The 11420-nt window shown below is 38.5% G+C and overlaps 1 protein-coding gene and 1 non-coding gene across 2 annotated transcripts; both read left to right on the plus strand.

Annotated features, from left to right (window-relative positions):
* Positions 1-2884: 2884 nt before the first annotated feature.
* On the plus strand, positions 2885-2956 carry trnah-gug (transfer RNA histidin (anticodon GUG)). Its single transcript has one exon. It is a non-coding gene; the product is annotated as a tRNA-His (tRNA).
* Positions 2957-3307: 351 nt separating this feature from the next.
* On the plus strand, positions 3308-11147 carry nop9 (NOP9 nucleolar protein). Its single transcript, XM_058068534.2, has 12 exons — positions 3308-3384; positions 4104-4330; positions 4415-4651; positions 4778-4975; positions 6246-6353; positions 8018-8159; positions 8237-8429; positions 8492-8632; positions 8700-8819; positions 10278-10490; positions 10667-10772; positions 10886-11147. Exons 2-12 carry the CDS (start codon positions 4105-4107, stop codon positions 11038-11040), a joined length of 1839 nt encoding a protein of 612 aa, XP_057924517.2. The 5' UTR covers positions 3308-3384; position 4104; the 3' UTR covers positions 11041-11147.
* Positions 11148-11420: the final 273 nt, after the last annotated feature.

Raw genomic sequence — 11420 nt, forward strand, 5'->3', positions numbered from 1 at the left:
TGTGTGGAAATGGTACATTTTTGGGTTTTTTTTTTAATTTATTTAGTTATTTGTCCAAGTATTACTGTCGCAAGGCATGCTAGGTAGCTTGGAGTACACTTTCTCCCAACATTTTTCCATGTTTGTTGCTCTTTGAGGTGGTTTTGTTTTGTTGCACCGTGAGCAAGTACGTCACTCTGCTTGATGCCACCAATAAAAAAAAAAATAAACGAGGGATTACTGTATGACCGTTTTTCATCGGTGAGGTCAGACATTGTTTCGCTGTCATCCCAAAATATCGTCTTTCGGGTTGCGGTTAGTGTCGGTCGAGTTCCTACACATCAAATCTGAAGCGTGAAGAGTTCATTTCCTGCCTGGTTTCATATCAACGTTAACATGGAAGCCAGTGGATGGGGTGTCCCAATACTTTTGGCAATCCATTGTGTAGAAAAATGCTGCCATACCTGCCAACACCAAGGAAGACCACACTAAACAGAGATGGTTTAAAGTGTATTCTTATCTGGAAAGTGTTGGTAGATGTCAGCATTACAGCACTGCAATGTAGAGTACCAATACTCGTCTATCATATAAAACGCAGTATTCCAGTTACAGATGCTAATAGTGGTTTACCTGGTATTGTTTGAACCAAGCTGCAATGTGAAGAAACTCTACCTTTCAGTCCTGTAAAGCGGGCCTGCAGCGTTCCTGCACCGGAGTATGAAAGCATGCAGAAGACCACAAAGTACCTGCTGGTTGTCACCATGCCGTCCATTCTCAGTATTTGGTATGGAAGCCATGTTCTTTGTGATTATTTGTCAACCAGTGATGTGAATATTCAGCATCAAATAAACAAGCTCAATAAAACATTGAATGTCCTGGGGTTAGTTTTTGTGTGTGTTGTTGTTTTTGGTGCCACCTTTAATACCGTAATTACTATGGTACCCATTATGTCATTGTATGGTCATATCACCTTGTACTTCAGTATGTAATAAAAAAATAAAAATACAAAAAAAGATAATAATAAAAATAAAAAATAAAAATAAAAAAAATCTAAATACAAAATACAAAAAAAATTAAAAATACAAAATAATTTTCAAAAATGATATTAGAAAGGCAGGAAGTGAACAAATGTAACAGTTACTGAGGGGGTAGGCTTTAATAAGTTTTGCTACTCCTTTTGGACATGTGGAACTGTGTATGTAACAAAAAAAATTAATTAAAAAAATCAAAATACAAAAAAATCAAAATACAAAAAAAATTAAAAATACAAAATAATTTTCAAAAATGATATTAGAAAGGCAGGAAGTGAACAAATGTAACAGTTACTGAGGGGGTAGGCTTTAATAAAATTTGCTACTCCTTTTGGACATGTGGAACTGTGTATGTAACAAAAAAAAATTATAAAAAAAAATCAAAATACAAAAAAATAGATCAAAATACAAAAAAATCAAAATACAAAAAAAATTAAAACTACAAAATAATTTTCAAAAATTATATTAGAAAGGCAGGAAGTGAACAAATGTAACAGTTACTGAGGGGGTAGGCTTTAATAAAATTTGCTACTCCTTTTGGACATGTGGAACTGTGTATGTAACAAAAAATAAAATTAAATCAAAATACAAAAAAAATCAAAATACAAAAAATCAAAATGCAAAAAAAAATTAAAAATACAAAATAATTTTCAAAAATTATATTAGAAAGGCAGGAAGTGAACACATGTAACAGTTACTGAGGGGGTAGGCTTTAATAAGCTTTGCTACTCCTTTTGGACATGTGGAACTGTGTATGTAACAAAAAAAAATTAAAAAATAAAATAAATAAAATAAAAATACAACAAAAATCAAAATACAAAATAATTTAAAAAAATCAAGTTAGAAAGGCAGGAAGTGAACAAATGTAAAAGTTACCGAGGGGATAGGCTTTAATAAGCTTTGCTACTCCTTTTTGAACTGATTATGTGATGCATTCAATTGTAATCTGATGCATGTTCAAATGAAATTAAACTATTACCATAATTTGCTTTGTATAAGCGGCTAATTTCTGGTTAAATTCTAATTTCATGACATCTCTTTTACTTCCAACAAAACTAGGTTAAAGTGATATAGAATATTCATTGTCATTATTTCTTGTTAACATTTATGGGTGGATTCATTGGAATTATTATGGATAATGATATATTAATGATCATTTTCTTTCTGGAATAGATGTCATTAACCAAGGCACCACTATACAATAATCCCTCACTATATCACGGTATTGAAGTTGTTCAAATAATAACAAATCCATAAAAGATGGCTGTTTCATTGTTGGAATTGTTGTGTAGTATTAGTAAAAACAGAAAGTTACTTCCTAAAACAAGTAACAACATAAGGAATGTGCAGTGCAACAAACAGCCCACAGGCGGCAGCAGATCCACAGAAAATAACAATGTGCTTCCCTTTTACACTGCATGGAGACCCGCTGTTGAACCAACAGGAAAGGCCGACATGTGGGAAAAAGTATCTCCTCTCATCAAGTGGTTATATCTGTCCTCTTTGCTTTCCTTCCCCCTCTCCGTTTGAAACACTTTCTTAAGTTTTTGACACATTGGAAAGGCTAACTTGCTAGCTAGATCGCTAGCTTGTTTAAGTCGCGGTGGCCATTCCCTTTTGGCCCTGCAGTGATCCCGTAGCCTGAGCTAGTGGTGGGCGATACCGCTAGATTTGGTATTGATCCGATACCAAGAATACTTTGAAAAAAAATAAGTTGGACGCATCATCAATCTGAATCTAAATCTGAAATAATTGTTATAACCTTTTATGATTTATCTTTTAGATTATTAATCAATTAAAATTTGGGTAGCGTAAATATGAAACACGTCATAGACCTGAGGGGCAGACAAGTGAACACCTCCTGTTGAATTACAGCCGTGATCGTATAGTGGTTAGTACTCTGCGTTGTGGCCGCAGCAACCCCGGTTCGAATCCGGGTCACGGCAAGTGATAAAAGTCAGAGGCTGATAATTTTTTTGTTTCAGCTTCACACGATGTTTGGGACAAGATGGCTGACTTTGTAGGGTTAGTAGTGGTACACGACGGATCAAAGGGTTTTAGGTTTGAGTCCTTGCAAGGTTGGTGTAATATTTTCCAATTGTTCTTTTTTTGTTTTTGTTATTTTTGTTATAATTGTTATTTATTATTTGCAAATATGTTTAATGTTACGGTTTCATTTCACTGTATTTCCACGGCCATTAAGAATTAGCCCTCAGAAGTAGCCTGCTGTCATTGATGTACTATAGACAATTCCTAAACTGACCACATGATGGCGGTAGTTGGTGATTTACCGTTGATTCGTAGAAGAAGAAAAGCGTCCGCCTTCCCCGGAAATTTGCTCGACTTTGTGCGGAGTAAGACTCATATTCTACACGTGAGTAAATGCTTTCCGTCCTATTAATGTTACTGTCGAATTTAAATTTCTTACCGCGAATTTAGGAATTAAAGTTATATTGTGTCATATTCGACTCTCTTTACCGGAACGTCGCAATGTCGTACACCTTCACGTGCCATATTAACAAGTCTTTAACCAACCCGCCTTCAAATCATAATCAAATTATTTATTTTCACATTTACTTCAGCAAAAGGAAGTTGATAGTTAGTATACACTGAAAAGGCATTTACAAATCTTAAACTACGGTGAAGTCATGTGGAATCTCCGTTTTATGAAGTTATATTATTGTTTAAATGAATAGCATTATACCCACGCGACGTCCCTGTACAGAGCGGATGTTTGCGTTGAAACTTCAAATTAAGAGCATAACATTAGTTGAGTTTCTAATATGACTCTTTACTTGTAGGACAATCACTTGGCGAATCAATAGTAGTAGTAGTGAGTAGTGAGTAGTAGTACTCAAAGAAATGTGTTTTAAGCAACACTAGCTAGGACCGGATGTTAGCATTTTATTTTTCAAAATCCGTATAACCATTACGGAATTGAAAACCTGTTCCTGTAGTTACAGTATCACTTTAGACCTCTCCAATTGTGCAGTAACGGATGCAGAAATGCTGAAGATGGAAATAAAATGATACATTTCCAGCTGATTTCCGCTATCTGGAATCTTAACTGTGTTTTACATTTTCAATGTAAAGGATGCTGGAAAAGGCAGAACCGAAGAAGTCTCGGAAAGGAAGTAACAAGAAGAGACCGGACTCCGTGAATGCTGGTCATGGAGGGGAGAAAAGGAGGAAAATGGCAGAAGAAGGGTCAAAGTCTCAGGGAGAAAGTGGAAAAAAGAAACTGGATGCAATGAGCGTTGGGTACTTTCGGCGAGTCGGGGAGCGACTGAGTGAAGAATTTGAAGACGATGAGGAGAGAGGTACGAATTTGGGGAATAACTACATTTTAAAAACTTGCCTTTTTATTGACAGCCATTTTATGGTCTTTTTTTTTTTATTTACAGTGATGTTTGTGGAAAACGTCCTCGCTGAAGTGAAAGGAAAAGCAACCCTGGTGGCAACGGATTGCACAGGAAGTGTCACGCTGCAGCGCCTCCTACCGCTGTCCAGTCCCGACCAGGTGGCAGAGCTGCTGTCTGAGCTGGGCGGCGAATCCGGGACGGAGTTCAAGGCCGTTTCTTGTGACCGATGTGGCGGCCATGTCGTGGAGAGCGCGGTCAGGCAGGTGTCCAGGTTGACGGGTATGTTGAGGTTTCATTGGATCGCAGCGGATCTACCTGAAGAAATACAATAATACCGTTATTCAAAGCAGATCTCTGATTAATTAACCTTTTCCTGTGCGATTATTTCCCCCGTTATTGTATTAGAGTCATCTGCCACTGCCGATGAAGAGGAGGAGGATGATAGCGATGGCGTTCTGGAAGTCCAGGTGTTGTCTTTAAGTCGAGTGGTAAGAGACAACAGCGCGGAGTTCATCAGGCATGTTCACGGCTCCCACGTGGTCCGCACGCTTTTACACGTGCTAGCTGGCTGTGTCGGACCTCCTCGCAATGAATCCCGTTCAGGTACACGCACACACATTCACGTAATGTAATTTCTGGATTAAAAAAATGCGCACGGCTGCACTGCGGTCGAGTGGTTAGCACGCAGACCTCACAGCTAGGAGATCAGATTTCAATCCGAGGCCATCTTTGTGTGGGTGTTAAGTTGCTATGTGATGAATTTAGTGCTGTTGGTAGTGACATCATCATAACTGTAACTATACACTGGTATATTTACACATTTGGCACCTAGACCTCACAGCTAGGAGACCCGGGTTCAATTCCACCCTCGGTCATCTCTGTGTGGAGTGTGCATGTTCTCCCCATGCATGTGTGGGTTTTCCCCGGGTACTCCGGTTTTCCTCCCACATTCCAAAAACATGCTAGGTTAATTAGCGACTCCAAATTGTCCATAGGTATGAATGTGAGTGTGAATGGTTGTTTGTCTATATGTGCCCTGTGATTGGCTGGCCACCAGTCCAGGGTGTCCAAAGACAGCTGGGATAGGCTCCAGCACCCCCGCGACCCTTGTGAGGAAAAGCGGTAGTGAATGAACGAATGAATATTACTTTTTTCTTATTATTTTATTCTTATAAATTAATTCTACTATGGTTTCTACTCGGCTGCACGGCGGTCGAGTGGTTAGCGTGCAGATCTCACAGCTAGGGGACCCGATTTCAATCCGAGGCCATCTCTTTGTGGAGTGTGCAGTGTGCATGTTCTCCCCGTGCATGTGTGGGTTTTCTCCGGGTACTCCGGTTTCCTCCCACATTCCAAAAACATGCTAGGTTAATTAGCGACTCCAAATTGTCCATAGGTATGAATGTGAGTGTGAATGGTTGTTTGTCTATATGTGCCCTGTGATTGGCTGGCCACCAGTCCAGGGTGTACCCCGCCTCTCGCCTGAAGATAGCTGGGATAGGCTCCAGCACCAAGGAACACGGAAAGTGCATTGTTGTCGCCATGTTGTGATGCCAGAACATCAGAAGCAAAACATTGGCTCAACATTACATAGGATAGAACTACATCTACTGGTCACATTTGGTATTACAGTATTACTACATGAACCTACCGACACGTCTCCACACGTTCTCCGCGATGAAGGCACTGCTCAGAAGCACACGAAATGTTGCAAGACCACGTATATAAGCCCCATCACTCTATAAGCCGCAGAGTTGAAAGCATTAGCAAAAAAGTAGCATCTTATAGACCGGAAATGGCGGTAAATACTGGATTGTATTATCTTTCATTGGTATAATGTTATGCCTTATTCCCGTGTTTCTTCCTCTTCCAGGTACAAAAGACCGCAACGCTTCTCCTCAGCTGACAGACTTCGAGATTCCAACATCGTTTTGGTACGAGCTGAAAAGCCTCACCGAGAGCCTGCTGGACAACGTGAACCGTGAGTCACCTGATAAGAGTTGTTCCTTGTTTATCGCGGTTAATTGGTTCAAGACCTCACCGCCGTGAGTGAATTCCCGCGAAGTAGGATCAATATCAACAAACTGAATATTTTCATAGTTAAAGCACAGAAAACTTTCTAAATACGACTTTTAGCATGAAATAACACCCCAATCGTCATTACACTCGTATTACTCTTTGTTTACAACAGTGTGTCAAACGGTGCAAGGAAGAAGGACAAATAATTACCACTTCCACACGGAATGAGAGGAGAGCCTTTTTTTTTTTTCGTTTGATCTCAGGCATGGCATGTCGGACTGAGCACAGTACCGTATATAAGTAGAGGCCACTACATGATATAAGGAAACAAGGAATGAGCTAGTTTTTGTGACGACGGGTACAAGCTAGCACAGCCGTCCCGCTCCACATTGCGGATCGAATTTGGCGGCTTCACGTTTTTTTTCAAAATTATATGAATGCTTGAATTCATGGTTGAATACGACCTGTGATCAGTCAAAAAATATACATTTTTCACTAAATTGTGCATTATGATGATTATTTTTTTTAACCAAAATTAAGCATTTCAACAAAATAAGGCATTCAGAAGATGCATTCAAAGACATTACGATGCTATGCAATATTTGACACTGGTTGCTAGGTGTCAGTAATGTTACTCTAATCTTTGCTGAAGACATACAAGACTGCAAAAAACAGACTCTTTGCAGGCTTGAACGTCTCAACAGGAACAATAATAATAATAATAATAATAATAATAATAATACTAACAATAATAATTATTATTATTATTATTATTATTACTATTATATTATAATGTATTATATAATAATAATATAATAATAATTATTATTATAATGTATTATATAATAATAATAATATAATAATTATTATTACAATATAATAATATTATAATGCATTATATAATATTATTATTATATATTTAATAATAATTATTATAATAATAATTATAATAATATTATAATATATAATAATAATAATAATTATTATTATATAATAATAATTATAATGTATTATATAATAATAATAATGTAATAATTATTATTACAATTATAATATTATAATGCATTATATAATATTATTATATATTAAATAATAATAATAATTATAATAATATTATAATATATAATAATAATAATTATTATTATTATTATATTATAATGTATTATATAATAATAATATAATAATTATTATAAATATAATAATATAGTAATGCATTATATATTATTATTATTATTATTATATATTAAATAATAATAATAACAATAATAATAATTATTATAATAATATTATAATATATTTTATATATATAATAATAATAATTATTATTATAATAACAAGATGGACTACAGTTGCCACGGTAATCCACCTGTCACTTCCTGTCCCTCACGTCTGTCTTTCTCTGATTTTGTCTACTGTAGTGTGTAATAGGAGTGTAAAGGTGACTATAGGGGTGTTATTTCATGTCTAGAGGGCTCTAGTAATGTTAAAAACGACATATTCGGGAGGTGGTAAGCAGGTTTTCTTTGCTCTCGCTACAAAAGTATTAGATTTATAAGTAAGGAATCCTACGTATGTACACGTACGAAGTATGACTATCGGGTTTTTCTTGTGTTGCGTCTTTTCCAGTCAGCATCACAAACTCTGTCGCCAGCGCGGTTTTCCAGACTATGCTGACCGTGTGTCACAGGAAACGACCCAAACTCTGCAAACAGCTCCTTAAGCGAGTCATGGAGTACCTGACCAGTTGCCGTTCCGCTCCAGGTTTCAGGTCTGCAGATCGGACTTGACTCTGATATCTGTAAAGTAGGAGTTTTTGTTTTTAAAAAAATTGTAATATCATTCCAGCCCGCTTCTGGTTTTCCTCAAGGACCAGGCCTCCAGTCATCTTATTGAAACCATCATCCAGCTGTCGCACAAGTCTCTCCTCCGGGACCTTTACAAGAACCACCTGAAGGGTCACCTGGTCGACCTTGCCCTCCATCCGATCGGTAACTTCCCCGTCCAGAGGCTAACGGCGGCCATGGCCGGGAACAAACTGGTGGGTTTAAATCGTCACACTGCACATCGAAGCAAGGCTGACTGTCTTTTTCCATTTTGAAGTTCCCAAGCTTGTTCGATGAGTTACTCCAAGGCGCGGAAGCCATCTTGGCGGCAGGTCACATGGGCGTCATAGTGCAACTGGCAGAAAGCTGTGCTGAAAGTAAAGAAAGACAGGAAGAATTAATGGAGTGTCTGCTCCATGTAAGTGTCAATTTATGATAAAGTGCATAATTTTTTTTTTAATTTAAAATTTTTCACTTCCTCCCAGGCATTCCACTGTGCAGAACCCGGGTCCCGACGTGTCCACTGCCTCCCTCTGTTTATGTCCCTTCTCACCTATGATGTGTACTACCACTCTGAAACAGCAGAGGGCAATATACATACAGAGGTAAGCGCCGGTATCAGTCTACACCAGGGGTCTCAAACTCAATTTACTTGGGGGGCCACTGGAGCTAGGGTCTGGGTGAGACTGGGCCACATCAGGTTTTCCAAAAAAAAAAAAACGCATTTATTAAAATTTTATTTTATAAAAAAAAATTAAAAAAACTTTGCTTTGGTTCCAATTTTCTACAATAAAAGCTCTGATAAAACATTCCACTGTTCTAAAATATCTTAATTTTTATTTTTCTGCACAAAATAAGATGAAAAATAAATAAACAAATCAAGAATAAAGAAAATCAATCAATCAGTAATAAATAAATATAATAATAATAAAACGGCAAAAAATAAAAACTTAAGAAACCACATATAGTTGGTGGGTAGACAAATTATTTTTTTCAAATTAAAATGAACAAAGCATTATTAGAGCCCTGTAGACATGACAAAACACGACTATAGTCACATTTATACTCTTTTTATTTACAACATATTGCGCAACTGCAGGGTCTTGAGACACATGCTAACTCGCAAACTAGAGAGCTAGCGACCAAAACGGTAGCCTTCAAGTTATTTCCTTTAAACTTAAACAGCCAAAAACTTACCACTTCCACACGGATAGGGAGGACAACTATTAACAGTTATTTAACCTTTAACATGAACATTAATCAAACGTAATATTTTTTTCTGGGTACATGATACCATACAGCATCCATATCAAACTAACATTAAACTTTCATATCAAGGCGGGGGGCCTCAAACTAGTGTCCTGCGGGCCACATTTGGCCCGCGTGTTTGAGACCCCTGCTTTAATGGGAATAAGTAGCCTTTTCCACTACCTTTAATTAAGTGTCGCCAGACTGCTTGGCTTTGCCCTCGGCAGAAGCCAGGCCACAGATACTCTGGAGAGTTCTGCAAAAAAAACTTACCACTTCCACACGGATAGGGAGGATAACTATTAACAGTTATTTAACCTTTAACATGAACATTAATCAAACGTAATAATTTTTTCTGGGTACATGATACCATACAGCATCCATATCAAACTAACATTAAACTCTCATATCAAGGCGGGGGGGGCCTCAAACTAGTGTCCTGCGGGCCACATTTGGCCCACGGGCCGCGTGTTTGAGACCCCGGTTTTAATGGGAATAAGTAGCCTTTTCCACTACCTTTAATTAAGTGTCCACTTCCACACACTTACCACTTCCACACGGATAGAGAGGATAACTATTAAGTTATTTAACCTTTAACATGAACATTAATCAAACGTAATAATTTTTTTGCGGGCCGCACTAACATTAAACTTTCATATCAAGGCGGGAGCCTCAAACTAGTGTCCTGCGGGCCACATATGGCCCGCGGGCCGCGTGTTTGAGACCACTGGTCTACACCTTTTTTTTTAGCCTTTTTTAGGCTGAGTAAATGTCAGACACGCAGCAACATAACAACTACGGCTCGTCCCGGCCAGGTCCCGCTGTCTTCCATCTGTTACCATGGCTCCCGGCTGGTGCAGGCGCTAGCCCGGTTCCAGGAGCGCTCCCACCTCCTCAGCAGTCTACGCACCCTGACCCCGGAGGACCTCCTGACGCTGGCATCCGACCCGTCCGGCAGCCACGTGCTCCAAGCGCTCGTCACCACGTCCAGCGACAAGGGAAGGGGCAAGATCCTCAAGAGGCTGGAGGTACGATGGACTTAATGATGTATCGATTCCGTAAAACAAGCGCGACCGACCCCGTTAGAGGAAAAGGAAATACGTGTGATGCCTGCTGCTTTTCTCCTTAAGTTCATCCTTGAAAAACTGATTAAGTCTTCTGGGTTTTATTGTTTACATTTTCCCTTCCACTTTCTTCCACCCAGGGTCAATATGTCCGGATGGCGTGCTCCAGGCTGGGAAGTCGAGTACTCGAGTCCATATGGAGCAGCTCCTCAATCAGTCAAAGACAAACTATCGCACAGGAGCTGGGTAATACCATTTAACATTTACGTGGCAGAGTGGATTTAATTTCTGGCTTCGCTTATTAATGATGCCCCCCCCCCCCCCCTCCCTCTCTTCCTCTCTCGCTTTTTCCATCCCAGTGCCAAGTGAAAGCCAGCTGAGGTCCGACCAGTTTGCTCGTCACGTGTGGGCCAAGTTCGCTCTCTCCCACTTCATTCACCGACGAGCCCACTGGCAGGAAATACAATCCGGCGAATCGAAGAAGCGCAAGCTTTTTAATGATATTCTGGAGTAAAAAAAATAAAGCAGAAAATCATTTTAGTATGTTTTATTATGATTGTTCGGATACTGGATTTAAGACTATTCTCTGTTTTTTTTTCACAAATACATTCATAAATCATGCTGTTTTGTGGTTGAATTTGTCAAATATGCATATTTCAGTACATTTTACATATTTATTTGCCTTAAGCATTTTCAACAAAAAAAATATACGGCATTCAGTAGATATGTTCAAAGACAACATGCAGTATTGTACACTGGTCACTAGGTGTCAGTAATGTTCATTGATACACAAGCAGGCAGTTATTGCTGGTTTAAATGATCTCACGTCAGAAACGTACTCATCAACGTAACATGGGCTGCATTTGCGGTGGTGATCCCCTAAAATGCAACTTT

The sequence above is a fragment of the Doryrhamphus excisus genome, linkage group LG6 (assembly GCF_037039965.1).
Source record: "Doryrhamphus excisus strain RoL-2023G ecotype Guam linkage group LG6, RoL_Dexc_Guam_v1.1, whole genome shotgun sequence".
NCBI classification, from domain to species: domain Eukaryota; kingdom Metazoa; phylum Chordata; class Actinopteri; order Syngnathiformes; family Syngnathidae; genus Doryrhamphus; species Doryrhamphus excisus.